The 15,589-nt window shown below is 48.0% G+C and overlaps 1 protein-coding gene across 2 annotated transcripts in view; it reads left to right on the forward strand.

The window, feature by feature from the left end:
- The window catches only part of LOC126170560 (ras-related protein Rab-37-like), a 379,498-nt gene that overhangs the window by 277,983 nt on the left and 85,926 nt on the right, over positions 1-15,589 (forward strand). Inside the window, exon 3 of one of the 2 annotated variants that reach the window (XM_049920735.1) lies at positions 6,436-6,546. The exons of the other annotated variant lie outside the window; for it this stretch is intronic. Coding sequence (XP_049776692.1) covers positions 6,436-6,546 — 111 coding nt within the window. The remainder of the gene's footprint in view (positions 1-6,435; positions 6,547-15,589) is intronic. 2 annotated transcript variants of the gene reach the window in all.

Raw genomic sequence — 15,589 nt, forward strand, 5'->3', positions numbered from 1 at the left:
AACCAGCACAAAAAGATAAAACCATTATAATTATTGGTGTACTTCGAAAGCCATCCACCACAAAATGAACATCCAGGAGTGAATGTGAACATTTAAGTGTCTTCAAATTACTAAGGAAGTCACCTCGTTCTTTGGCGAAGTCAGACATTTGACGTAACTAATCATCGGTTTATTCCTGAACTCCAAAATGGGTTTCAGTAATATTCTTCAGACATTTGAAATGAGCGAATGTTTTAGACTGAAGGTGTATGGCGCAGACTTCATTTCGTTATGAAAGCTAAACACACACTATACTACGTCAGAAATAACTTTTCCACGCCCTTGTAATGATACACTGACGCGCAAAACATTATGACCACTGCCCACGGCAGACAGAAAGCCGTCTGATGGCGTTGCGCCCACTTGATACAGTAAGGAAAGTACACTCCTGGAAATGGAAAAAAGAACACATTGACACCGGTGTGTCAGACCCACCATACTTGCTCCGGACACTGCGAGAGGGCTGTACAAGCAATGATCACACGCACGGCACAGCGGACACACCAGGAACCGCGGTGTTGGCCGTCGAATGGCGCTAGCTGCGCAGCATTTGTGCACCGCCACCGTCAGTGTCAGCCAGTTTGCCGTGGCATACGGAGCTCCATCGCAGTCTTTAACACTGGTAGCATGCCGCGACAGCGTGGACGTGAACCGTATGTGCAGTTGACGGACTTAGAGCGAGGGCGTATAGTGGGCATGCGGGAGGCCGGGTGGACGTACCGCCGAATTGCTCAACACGTGGGGCGTGAGGTCTCCACAGTACATCGATGTTGTCGCCAGTGGTCGGCGGAAGGTGCACGTGCCCGTCAACCTGGGACCGGACCGCAGCGACGCACGGATGCACGCCAAGACCGTAGGATCCTACGCAGTGCCGTAGGGGACCGCACCGCCACTTCCCAGCAAATTAGGGACACTGTTGCTCCTGGGATATCGGCGAGGACCATTCGCAACCGTCTCCATGAAGCTGGGCTACGGTCCCGCACACCGTTAGGCCGTCTTCCGCTCACGCCCCAACATCGTGCAGCCCGGCTCCAGTGGTGTCGCGACAGGCGTGAATGGAGGGACGAATGGAGACGTGTCGTCTTCAGCGATGAGAGTCGCTTCTGCTTTGGTGCCAATGATGGTCGTATGCGTGTTTGGCGCCGTGCAGGTGAGCGCCACAATCAGGACTGCATACGACCGAGGCACACAGGGCCAACACCCGGCATCATGGTGTGGGGAGCGATCTCCTACACAGGCCGTACACCTCTGGTGATCGTCGAGGGGACACTGAATAGTGCACGGTACATCCAAACCGTCATCGAACCCATCGTTCTACCATTCCTAGACCGGCAAGGGAACTTGCTGTTCCAACAGGACAATGCACGTCCGCATGTATCCCGTGCCACCCAACGTGCTCTAGAAGGTGTAAGTCAACTACCCTGGCCAGCAAGATCTCCGGATCTGTCCCCCATTGAGCATGTTTGGGACTGGATGAAGCGTCGTCTCACGCGGTCTGCACGTCCAGCACGAACGCTGGTCCAACTGAGGCGCCAGGTGGAAATGGCATGGCAAGCCGTTCCACAGGACTACATCCAGCATCTCTACGATCGTCTCCATGGGAGAATAGCAGCCTGCATTGCTGCGAAAGGTGGATATACACTGTACTAGTGCCGACATTGTGCATGCTCTGTTGCCTGTGTCTATGTGCCTGTGGTTCTGTCAGTGTGATCATGTGATGTATCTGACCCCAGGAATGTGTCAATAAAGTTTCCCCTTCCTGGGACAATGAATTCACGGTGTTCTTATTTCAATTTCCAGGAGTGTATATTAGCGCAGCAGAGACGCATGAGGACAGATTCTAGCGACGACAAGGGCCGCAAATGCGGAAATACCCTGATATTAGCAACTTTAAGGCAGATTCTCATGGCCCCGTCGCCCATCAATGACCACCCCAGAAACGACAAAGCAGGTCTACTGTTCTCATCCTGCTGACGTGGTCACCTAAGAACAATAATCGAAGGACGGTGAAACAACAAGTACACGACAAGGTGTTGAAACATCTGCGCCTCTCACACAACGTGGAGATATGAAGATGGCATCTGTTCTTTCGGACATGTCCGAAAGAACAGATGCCATTGGTGACCGTGCAACTCTCTAGAATGAAACTACAATTAAATCAATACCATTAGCTGCTCACAGGCGTTGATATACACCAACGGGGACAGTTGAAAATGTGTGCCCCGACCGGGACTCGAACCCGTGATCTCCTGCTGACATGGCAGACCCTCAATCCATCTGAGCCACCGAGGGCACAGAGGATAGTGCGACTGCAGGGATTTGTCTCTGGCACGCTCCCCGTGAGAGCCACATTCTCAACTTATAGTCCACACACTACATTCGTATTGCCCCTGCCATTATACCCATTACTCGCGGCAGACAATCCACCGAGTCCCGTAAGTGTTCAGGCATTTCGTGTGCATCCGCACTGAAGGAGGTCATCAGCCGGTTAGCCTTAATGATATGAAGATGGCATCTGTTCTCGGTGGATTGTCTGCCACGAGTAATGGGTATAATGGCAGGGGCACTGCGAATCTAGTGTGTGGTCTGTAAGTTGAGAATGTGGGTCTCACGCGGAGCGTGCCAGAGATAAATCCCTGCGGTCGCACTATCCTCTGTGCCCTCGGTGGCTCAGATGGATTGAGAGTCTGCCCTATCAGCAGGAGTTCCCGAGTTCGAGTCCCGGTCGAAGCACACATTTTCAACTGTCCCCTTTGGTGAATATCAACGCCTGTGAGCAGCTAATGGTATTGATTTAATTGTAATGCCAACGTGGAGATAAGGCTTACCCGCTTCTTAAAGCGGGTTAGGTGCCGTACTGTGCTGTTGCAGGCACAAGTGTTTCGGTGCACATTGTTCAGGGCACATTGTTGAATATTAGGCTCAGCAACAGATGACCCCTCGTGTTCTCACTTACATCCAACGAGATCGTTAATTACGACTGCAATACAGTGCAATGCAGTCATGAAAACTGGACAGTGGATCAATGAAAAATGTCGATGGTCGTTTCTTGTTACACCTGGTTGATCGTCGTGTTCTGGTTCGCCGTCATCCATACGAACAGCTCCTCGAACATGAACCGGGTCCGGACGCAGATCACTTGCGGAAATATTGTACTACGGGGAACACCCACCTTGGCTTCCATGACACCTGTGATAGTTATCGAAGAAACTACGGCAGCTGTGGACTACACGAATATAATTGTGGATCAGTTAGATCCTTTCATGGGTGACATCTTCCAGACGACGAACGCGGTTTCCAGAGGGATAACTGTCCGTGCCTCAAGGCCAGAATTGTACGATAGTGGTTCGAGGAACGTGATAGTAATGTCTTACACACCAGTTTGACGAAAGCACGAGCACACGAAATGGGTTCCCAGATATGTGGGTGGCTCGAAAACTTCTTAAGTAATAGAACACAGGCCTCGACAGCGAGTGGTCGTCAGAGATAGGGAGGTCGTCAGGACTGCCCCAGAGAAGCTTGATAGGTCCGCTGTTATTTTCTGTATCGTGAATGATCTGGTGAACAGGATGGCCAGCAATCTGCGGTTGCTTGTTCATGATGCTGTGGTGTACGGGAAGGTGGTGAAGATGAATGACTTTAGGATGGTACAAGATGACTTACACAAAATTTATAGTTGGTGAATAGCAGCTAGTTCTAAATATACACTACTGGCCATTAAAACTGCTACACCAAGAAGAAATGCAAATGATAAACGGGTATTCATAGGACAAATATATTATACTAGAACTGACATGTGATTACATTTTCACGCAGTTTGGGTACATCGATCCTGACAAATCAGTACCCAGAAGAACCACCTCTGGCCGCAATAACGGCCTTGATACGACTGGGCATTGCGTCAAACAGAGCTTGGCTGGCGTGTACAGGTACAGCTGCCCATGCAGCTTCAACACGATACCACAGTTCATCAAGAGTAGTGAGTGGTGTATTGTGACGAGCCAGGTGCTCGGCCACCATTGACCAGACGGTTTCAATTGGTGAGAGACGTGGAGAATGTGCTGGCCAGGTCAGCAGTCGAACATTTTCTGTATCCAGAAAGGCCCGTACAGCATCTGCAACATGCGATCGTGCATTATCCTACTCAAATGTAGGTTTTCGCAGGGATCGAATGAAGGGTAGAGCCACGGGTCGTAACACATCTTAAATGTAACGTCCACTGTTCAAAGTGCCGTGAATGCGAACAAGAGGTGACCGAGACGTGTAACCAATGCACCCCATACCATCACGAAGGGTGATACGCCAGTATGGCCATGACGAATACACGCTTCCAATGTGCGTCACCCGCGACGTCGCCAAACACGGATGCGACCATCATCATGCTGTAAACAGAACCTGGATTCATCCGAAAAAATGACGTTTTGCCATTCGTGCACCCAGGTTCGTCGTTGAGTACACCATCACAGGCGCTCCTGTCTGTGATGCAGCGTCAAGGGTAACCGCAGCCTTGGTCTCAGAGCTGATTGTCCATGCTGCTGCAAACGTCGTCGAACTGTTCGTGCAGATGGTTGTTGTCTTGCAAAAAACGCCATCCGTTGACTCAGGGATCGAGGCGTGGCTGCACGATCCGTTACAGCCATGCGATAAGATGCCTGTCATCTCGACTGCTAGTGATACGAGGGCGTTGGGATCCAGCACGACGTTTTGTATTACCCTCCTGAACCCACCGATTCCATATTCTTCTAACAGTCATTGGATCTCGACCAACGCGAGCAGCAATGTCGCGATACGATAAACTGCAATCGCGATAGGCTACAATCCAACCTTTATCAAAGTCGGAAACTTGATGGTACGCATTTCTCCTCCTTACACGAGGCATCAGAACAACGTTTCACCAGGCAGCGCCAGTCAACTGCTGTTTGTGTATGAGAAATCGGATGGAAACTTTCCTCATGTCAGCACGTTGTATGTGTCATCACGGCGCCAACCTTGAGATAATGCTCTGAAAAGCTAATCGTTTGCATATCACAGCATCTTCTTCCTGTCGGTTAAATTTCGCGTCTGTAGTACGTCATCTTCGTGGTGTAGCAAATTTAATGTGCAGTAGTGCACAAAAACGCAAGTTTATGCGGATGAGTAGGCAAAACGAACGCGTAATGTTCGGATACAATATTGTGAGTGTCCTGCTTGACACAGTCACTCCGTTAAAATATCTCGACGTAACGTAGCAAAGCGATGTGAAATGGAACGGGCATGTGAGAACTGTGGCAGGGTTGGTGAATGGTCAACATCGGTTTACTGGGAGAATTTTGGGAAAGTGTGGTTCGTTTGTAAATGACACCACGTACAGGACGTTAGTTCTACGTATTCTTCAGTGCTGCTCGAGTGTTTGGGATCCGCACTATGTCCAATTAAGTAAGTTCGAGCAACATGTAAGTATTACGGAGATGCTTCGGGAACTCAAATGGGAATCACCGGAGGGAAGGTAACGTTCTTTCCGAGGGACATTATCGCGAAAATTTAGAGAAGAGGCATTTGAAGCTGACTGCAGAATAATGCTACTAGCACCAACATACATTTTGCTTAATGAGCACGAAGGTAAGATACGTGAAATTACGGCTCATACGGAGGAATATAGACAGCCGTTTTTCTCTCGCTCTTTCTGCGAGTGGAGCAGGAAAGAAAACGACTAGTGAAAGTACAGCGCGTAGCTTCCGCCAAACATCGTACGGTGGCTTGACGAGTATGTATGCAGACGTAGGCGCAGATGTTGGTCTGAACCTGATGGAAGATCCTGGACTCTACGGGGTAAGTGCTCATCACCTACAAACTACTGGCCTGTAATTTACGAGAATTGCGTGACCTGGACGTAGACATCTGTGTGAGATACCTCCTAAATACTACCAACACATTGTCTGTTAAGCGTCATACACTATCGTTACTGTATTGCTTTCCAAACGTCAACACTGTCAAGCAGGAAGTCATAATGTTTTGTCTCCTCAGTGTCTGTTTGGCGTTTCGAGGTGCTGAAGAACATCTGACTACTGACTGCCGTGTATAGCATTATCAAGGCAACAAGAAAGTTATGCGTGTGCAGCATTACAAAGTCAGCAAGAAATATATTAGATTGAAGTGAAAGTTGCATGCTGTTAGCTATCACGTTGTAGCCATGCCTCGTGCATTTCCGACTATTTTTTATCTTTAGCTAAATAAAAAAAGTTGCGTGGACCCCGGCAGTAGCCAAGTAGTGTTACAGGATGCACCCGACTCATCAGATTTCTTACTGCGGTGCTGCGTGATTTTCCTCATGTGCTTGTTATGCAAATCGCCACTTTGCACGGCCTTAGTGATAGAAGCGCAGCCGCCTGCGTGAGGCCGCACGTGTTGACGTTGCAGGTGATGCTGCTGGGCGACTCCGGCGTGGGCAAGACGTGCCTGCTGGTGCGCTTCCGGGACGGCCGCTTCCTCAGCGGCAGCTTCATCTCCACCGTGGGCATCGACTTCCGGGTGAGCAGCCGCAGCAGCTGCCACCCCCGCAGGCCACCGCCGCCTCGCCGCAGACGCCCCCAGGGGGTCGCTGCGGTCACTGCTGCCGCCGCTACATCAGCGACGCCCCGCTGCTTCCGTTCGCCTGCGGCGTTCCCTGCTATTGGCAGTTCAGGATGTGCTGTCTTAGTCATCCTTAACTACATTCCTCAGCAAAACGATGTTCTAACTATGGAGGAAGTAGGAACGTCCACATGGGGTGAAGGGAGGGGGGGGGGGGGAGGATGGGAACAGAAGATGTAACACGACGCTGTAGTCCTGACTATTATTTAGTCTAACAGGTGGCACCAGCTTTCACGTTTACACAAATTCCTAACCTTCTTCTTCTTCTTCTTCTTCTTCTTCTTCTTCTTTATCGTCGCCTTGTCCCACGTCACGTACGGCCGGCGTTGCTCTTCGGGATACTTCTACATCTACATTTATACTCCGCAAGCCACCCAACGGTGTGTGGCGGAAGGCATTTTACGTGCCACTGTAATTACCTCCCTTTTCTGTTCCAGTCGCGTATGGTTCGCGGGAAGAACGACTGCCGGAAAGCCTCCGTGCGCGCTCGAATCTCTCTAATTTTACATTCGTGATCTCCTCGGGGCGTATAAGTAGGGGGAAGCAATATATTCGATACCTCATCCAGAAACGCTCCCTCTCGAAACCTGGACAGCAAGCTACATCGCGATGCAGAGCGCCTCTCTTGCAGAATCTGCCACTTGAGTTTGCTAAACATCTCCGTAACGCTATCACGGTTACCAAGTAACCCTGTGACGAAACGCGCCGCTCTTCTTTGGATCTTCTCTATCTCCTCCGTCAACCCGATCTGGTACGGATCCCACACTGATGAGCAATACTCAAGTACAGGTTGAACAAGTGTTTTGTAAGCCACCTCCTTTGTAGATGGACTACATTTTCTAAGGACTCTCCCAATGAATCTCAACCTGGTACCCGCCTTACCAACAATTAATTTTATATGATCATTCCACTTCAAATCGTTCCGCACGCATACGCCCAGATATTTTACAGAAGTAACTGCTACCAATGTTTGTTCCGCTATCATATAATCATACAATAAAGGATCCTTCTTTCTATGTATTCGCAGTACATTATATTTGTCTATGTTAAGGGTCAGTTGCCACTCCCTGCACCAAGTGCCTATCCGCTGCAGATCTTCCTGCATTTCGCTACAATTTTCTAATGCTGCAACTTCTCTGTATACTACAGCATCTTCCGCGAAAAGCCGCATGGAACTTCCGGCACTATCTACTAGGTCATTTATATATATTGTGAAAAGCAATGGTCCCACAACACTCCCCTGTGACACGCCAGAGGTTACTTCAACGTCTGTAGACGTCTCTCCATTAATAACAACATACTGTGTTCTGTTTGCTAAAAACTCTTCAATCCAGCCACACAGCTGGTCTGATATTCCGTAGGCTCTTACTTTGTTTATCAGGCGACAGTGCGGAACTGTATCGAACGCCTTCCGGAAGTCAAGGAAAATAGCATCTACCTGGGAGCCTGTATCTAATATTTTCTGGGTCTCATGAACAAATAAAGCGAGTTGGGTCTCACACGACCGCTGTTTCCGGAATCCATGTTGATTCCTACAGAGTAGACTCTGCGTTTCCAGGAACGACATGATACGCGAGCAAAAAACATGTTCTAAAATTCTACAACAGATCGACGTCAGAGATATAGGCCTATAGTTTTGCGCATCTGCTCGACGACCCTTCTTGAAGGCTGGGACTACCTGTGCTCTTTTCCAATCATTTGGAACCTTCCGTTCCTCTAGAGACTTGCGGTACACGGCTGTTAGAAGGGGGGCAAGTTCTTTCGCGTACTCTGTATAGAATCGAATTGGTATCCCGTCAGGTCCAGTGCACTTTCCTCTGTTGAGTAATTCCAGTTGCTTTTCTATTCCTTGGACACTTATTTCGATGTCAGCCATTTTTTCGTTTGTGCGAGGATGTAGAGAAGGAACTGCAGTGCGGTCTTTCATCCTCTGTTTCAATGCCATCATCATCCTGGAGTGTCTGGATATGCTGTTTCGAACCACTTACTGATTTAACGTAAGACCAGAACTTCCTAGGATTTTCTGTCACGTCGGTACATAGAATTTTACTTCCGAATTCACTGAACGCTTCACGCATAGCCCTCTAGCATAGTACTCTATCCATTGCCTCTTCCTTCTTCCATCCTTTCTCCCTTAGGTCCCCGGATATCTTATCCTTCCACCTCATCTTCGGTCTTCCTCTCCTTCTCGCTCCTTCAAACCTTGTATCTTCAACTCTGTTTCCAATATACTCTTCCCCTTTTCTCTGTAAGTGTCCGTACCAACTCAGTCTGCTCTCTTATATCTTTTTCCCCATGGGTCCCTCTTTCACAGTTCCTCTAACAAATTCATTTCTAATCCTGTCCTTCCTCGTTACCCCACACATCCACCTCAGTATCCTCATTTCCGCCACTTCCATCTTCCTTTCCTGGGCTACTGTGATTGGCCATGTCTCTGCCCCGTATATCATAGCAGGCCTTACCACCGACTTGTACACTTTCCCTTTCAACCCAATGCTCACCTTCTTGACACACAACACTCCCCTAATTTTCCTCCAGGTGTTCCAACCGCAATTTATTCGGTGTTGTATCTCGCTTTCCAGTCCTCCGTCCCTCTGTATGTACGACCCCAGGTATTTAAATTTGCAGACCGATTTCAGCTCATCATCCTGGATCTTGCAGGACCTCATCTGCACATCCTTCAGTGCTAAATATTCTGACTTTGTCCTGCTAATTTTCATCCCTCTTTCTGCTAGTGCCTTCCTCCAATAACTCCAGCTTTTCCTCAAGTCTGTCGATGCTCTGCTCACAAAGAACCACATCATCCGCAAACATCATACTCCAAGGCGCTTCCTTCTTCACATCTTTCACCAGTACATCTACAATCAGGTCAAAGAGGTCGGGACTAAGCGCAGACGCTTGATGTAACCCTACTTTTACTGGAAACTCCTTTGTCATGCCCACACTACTTCTCGCCTGTGTGATTGCTCCTCTGTACATTTCCTTCACTAACCTCAAATACTTCTCTGGCACGCACTGCTCTCTCATGCTTCTCCATATTTCGTCCCTTGGGACTCTGTCATATGCTTTCTCCAAATCAATGAAAGCCATATGTAGATCGGCTTGTAGTTCCCCGTGTCTCTCCACTATCCGCCTTAAAGCATGTATTGCATCAGTCGTTCCTCTTCCAGGCATGAACCCAAACTGTTCTTCACACACCACAGTCTCCTTGCGTAATCTTGCCTCAATAACTCTTTCCCAAATTTTCGTTGTGTGTGCCATCAGTTTAATACCTCTATAGTTACTGCAGTCTTGCACATCACCTCTCCCCTTAAATATTGGGATCAGTACACTAGTTCCCCACTCGTCTGGCATCTCCTCAGTCGCCAAATCTTCTTCATTAAGTCCTTACCTAAGGTTTTTTAATATGAAGATCTGCCCCCAGTGAAACTCTACGTGTTGGATGTTTAATAGATAAGATATTTACAGTACAGGGTGATTCCAAAAGAAAGAACAGATTTCAGTTGTTTATTACAGACAAACTACGAAAGATAGAAAAATATTGCACACGTCAAGTAATAGAGAAAGCTTCAAAGTTTTATGTTCGCACAGACACTATACCATAAACTCACCACGAGCACCATGCGTCGACCGAGAAACATCGAAACGGTAGTCCACTTCACTCCACACACGAATCAACAGCTCCCTGTTTATTGAATCGACAGCTTCAACAATTCGATTTCTCACCTATTAAAGACTAGCAGTCATGGGTGGTGCAAAGTCACTGCCTTTTGTGTACCCCCACAGAAAAAAAAATCGCAAGGTGGGAGGTCTGGTGACCCGGGAGGCCAAAAGCGATGTACAAGATCTTATAATTCACCTCTTCCAATCCAATGTTGTCGGATGGTGGTGTTAAGATAACGCTGCATCTAAAGGTGAAAAATCAAATTATTGGAATCTTCGTAAAGTTGAGGACCCAGTTTTGCAGCGTGTCCAGGTAGCACATCCCCGTCACACATTTCCCCGCAAAAAGGAAAGGTACATAAATTTTGTGAACAGAAACGGCACAAAGCATATTCAGTTTCGATGAGACTTTTTCATGTTGGAACACGACGCCAGGAGTTTGTGACGCCCAAATTCTTACGTTATGGCGGTTTACTTTACCCGATAGATGAAACGTCCATTTGTCCGAAAAGATGAGGCGTTCGGAAAAAGTGTCCTCTGCCATATCCTGCAGAACTGAAATGCAAAATTGGTACCTTCTGCTACGGAGGCGGGACGCAATTACTGCAGTAAATGATACTTGTAGGACTTCATATGCAAGCGTGTTTTCAGAAGTTGAAGTTCTTGGGACCAGCCGTACTGTAGACTTAGGCGGCTCTGTGTGAACGTGTGTAGGATACGGTCGACATTTTCATCAGGCGTGCTTGACCGACGAGTGTTCTTCTCTGTGCATATGCAACCATCTTCCAAGAATTTTTAATGCCAGCCACAAATCATAAATCTGGTTATACAGAGGCGGCTTCTTGCTGAATCGACGGCGGGATGCTTGTTGCAAAAAATGGTTCAAATGGCTCTGAGCACCATGCGACTTAACTTCTGAGGTCATCAGTCGCCTAGAACTTAGAACTAATCAAACCTAAGTAACCTAAGGACATCACACACATCCATGCCCGAGGCAGGATTCGAACCTGCGACTGCAGCGGTCGCTTGGTTCCAGACTGTAGCGCCCAGAACCGTTTGGCCACTCCGGCCGGCGCTTGTTGCACTTGGACCATGAACTGACTTCGGTCAAATTCCAACACACTAAATGCTTTGTCTTGGAATTAGTTACCATGTTGCTAAAAACAAACAACGGCACAGCTGCGTCAAAACTTCGAACCTTCCTCTGTTCAATGATATGTGCAGTTTATAGTTTGTGTGTATAAAACAACTTGAACCTGTTCTTTATTTTTGAATCACTGCTGGCAGCCGTAGTTATTAACGCTCACGGACAGTAAGGTTCATCTAGCCACAAATAAACGTTGATGTTGTTCCGCTCTTCAGTCTGAAGACAGATTGATGAATATCTCTTTGCTAGTGTATCCTGTGCCCGCCCCTTGACCCTTACCCAGCGAGATACGGATGGAGATTTCAGAGTTTTCTACCGTATCTTCCCCTTGACCCTTCCTCCCCTGCCGAACCGTCCCTAATATAACTTCGCTTCAATCCTTTCGGACAACTAGATGCCATGAAAAGCAAAACTAACCACCTCGGGTAACTACCATATCCCTGGTTTGACCTACTCACAGGAGACCTGTGCTCTGGCAGAGAGCGAGAATAAACGAATCCTACCTTTTGAAATGAAATCTTTGAGATTTATGCCGAAGCGAACAAAAAAGGATGAGATAACCAGTGAAACAAACTGAGTGGCTGCAACTACAAAACTTAGAATACCGGAAATTCCACCATTTTAGATTAAGAGGGCATGGCCATGTGAAACGGGTGGAGGAAAGCAGGATAACCAAGAAATTTTCTTGAAATGGCTGTAAACGGGAAATGACATGTTGGATTGCCAAGGACAAGGTGGAAAAACATCTCTAAGTAGATAGATAAAAGTGGCCTCCTTTGAGATAGGAGTATCTCATCAATACACAAAACAGAACCTTAACCGCAAGATATTGTGAACGGAGGATTCGAACCTGCGACCGTAGCGGTAGCGCCTAGAACCGCTCGGTCACTCCGGCCGGCTATTTTCCTAAATCACTTCAGGAAGATGCCGGGATGGTTACTTTGAAAGGGCACGGCCGATTTCCTTCCCCATCCTTTCCCAATCCGAGCTTGCACCCCGTCGCTAATGATCTCGATGTCGACGGGACGTTTAACACTGATGTCCTCCTCCTCGCCCTTGAAGACTGACTTGATGCTATGTCTCTTCAGGAGTTGGCTTGTCTTATCTGTCACTGAATTACAGAATGGCATTACACAGACTTTTTACTCTCCTTCGCATCGCTGTTCTGCTTGCTGATACCTCCTGAAATTCTTTGTTATATTTATTTTTATTTTATTGTTTATTTTACACGTCTAGTTCCGTAGTACTAAATTAAAGAACCGATCGGCATACTCGCGGAACGCGTCAGTATATGAAATTACAACAGAAAAGTACGAGTTATTGTAGGTAAAATTTATGTTAATCAATCCTAAAGGGATGACAAGCTGTAATTTTATATAAACGCAGTCGACAATGTAACATAGGAATAAGCTTTATTCGACGGAATAAAAGGAGTGATCCGTAAGGAAACCCTTCAGGTTCTATATGAAGCCGCGTGGATCAATGTTAAGGTTTTTGAATTCTTGTAGTAGCTTATTGAAAATGAATGCAGCAGAACGCTGCACACCTTTCTGCAAAAGAGTCAAGGAGGTCTATCCAAATGCAGATTGGATCTCTGTCTAGTTTTAAATTGAGTGAAACCTGCTAATTCGTGACAACAAGATGAGAATGTTAACAATAAACGAAGTAAAAGAATATATGTATATACACTCCTGGAAATTGAAATAAGAACACCGTGAATTCATTGTCCCAGGAAGGGGAAACTTTATTGACACATTCCTGGGGTCAGATACATCACATGATCACACTGACAGAACCACAGGCACATAGACACAGGCAACAGAGCATGCACAATGTCGGCACTAGTACAGTGTATATCCACCTTTCGCAGCAATGCAGGCTGCTATTCTCCCATGGAGACGATCGTAGAGATGCTGGATGTAGTCCTGTGGAACGGCTTGCCATGCCATTTCCACCTGGCGCCTCAGTTGGACCAGCGTTCGTGCTGGACGTGCAGACCGCGTGAGACGACGCTTCATCCAGTCCCAAACATGCTCAATGGGGGACAGATCCGGAGATCTTGCTGGCCAGGGTAGTTGACTTACACCTTCTAGAGCACGTTGGGTGGCACGGGATACATGCGGACGTGCATTGTCCTGTTGGAACAGCAAGTTCCCTTGCCGGTCTAGGAATGGTAGAACGATGGGTTCGATGACGGTTTGGATGTACCGTGCACTATTCAGTGTCCCCTCGACGATCACCAGTGGTGTACGGCCAGTGTAGGAGATCGCTCCCCACACCATGATGCCGGGTGTTGGCCCTGTGTGCCTCGGTCGTATGCAGTCCTGATTGTGGCGCTCACCTGCACGGCGCCAAACACGCATACGACCATCATTGGCACCAAGGCAGAAGCGACTCTCATCGCTGAAGACGACACGTCTCCATTCGTCCCTCCATTCACGCCTGTCGCGACACCACTGGAGGCGGGCTGCACGATGTTGGGGCGTGAGCGGAAGACGGCCTAACGGTGTGCGGGACCGTAGCCCAGCTTCATGGAGACGGTTGCGAATGGTCCTCGCCGATACCCCAGGAGCAACAGTGTCCCTAATTTGCTGGGAAGTGGCGGTGCGGTCCCCTACGGCACTGCGTAGGATCCTACGGTCTTGGCGTGCATCCGTGCGTCGCTGCGGTCCGGTCCCAGGTCGACGGGCACGTGCATCTTCCGCCGACCACTGGCGACAACATCGATGTACTGTGGAGACCTCACGCCCCACGTGTTGAGCAATTCGGCGGTACGTCCACCCGGCCTCCCGCATGCCCACTATACGCCCTCGCTCAAAGTCCGTCAACTGCACATACGGTTCACGTCCACGCTGTCGCGGCATGCTACCAGTGTTAAAGACTGCGATGGAGCTCCGTATGCCACGGCAAACTGGCTGTCACTGACGGCGGCGGTGCACAAATGCTGCGCAGCTAGCGCCATTCGACGCCCAACACCGCGGTTCCTGGTGTGTCCGCTGTGCCGTGCGTGTGATCATTGCTTGTACAGCCCTCTCGCAGTGTCCGGAGCAAGTATGGTGGGTCTGACACACCGGTGTCAATGTGTTCTTTTTTCCATTTCCAGGAGTGTACATATACTATGAAGCCTATGTCAGAATACCCAGGCTAATGAACAGAGGTCTACGAGAGGTTTGCGAACTTTCACCACTTATTTCTAGAGCCGCCAGTTTCTGAGCCAGAAATATGGGACGAGTTTCTCCAAAACGAATACTATACGTCATGAGCGAATGAAAGTTAGCAAAGTAGATTGCTTTTCGTGAAGAACTACCAGCTACTTCAGATACTGTTACAATATTAAAAAGGTCCTTAACAAGATTCCATGACAGTTTATTATCTGTCTAAACAAGTAGAAATCTGAACTGTTCAGCCTCACTAATCATATGCCTATTCTGTGTAATTAGAACGTCAGGTTTCCATAAACTGTGTGTTGTAAACTGTAAAAAACTGAGTCCTACGGTGATTTAGTGTCAGTTTATTTTTACAAGCCACGAGCTTATGTCTTCAACTGCACTATTTGAAACAGTGCCAGTGTTGCATACAACATACTTTACTACCCAGCTAGTGTCATCAGCAAATATAATTATTTTGGAATCACCTGTAATACTAGAAAGCATTCTCGCAAAGGATATCCCGCGAGTGGTTCAGTTTTAACGACAAGTTTTTAACATGAGAGACGGCTTCGGCTCAGTGAATCCAGGACCTCAGAACAGCACTATTTAGGACTGGTGGTAATATCAGAAAGCATGCAGGTACCGGCCCGCATAAGAGAGTATTCTGTGTACACCATGGTTTCGAAACCTGACGAGGACGTCATGAAAGGGAAAGCCACGGTTTTCTTCAATCTCCGCCATGAACTTGATGCTGTCGTTAGCGTTATGGTGCATTCCGGTAACTCTCCCAGTTTCTCATGTCTCTGTGGCCAGACGAAAGGTGTCGCATCGCTGTAGCGGTTACTCTATCAAACTTCATTAGTGGGAGGGATAGAGAAAACCTAAAGAAAAGCTACGTGCCTCGCGACGAGTGACTCAGAAATGCCTAGGATTTTGCAATCACAGACATTACCAGAGACGCCCTGCATATCGTAGACCTTTT

Source organism: Schistocerca cancellata, chromosome 1 (genome assembly GCF_023864275.1).
Source record: "Schistocerca cancellata isolate TAMUIC-IGC-003103 chromosome 1, iqSchCanc2.1, whole genome shotgun sequence".
In the NCBI taxonomy this organism is placed as follows: Eukaryota; Metazoa; Arthropoda; class Insecta; order Orthoptera; family Acrididae; genus Schistocerca; species Schistocerca cancellata.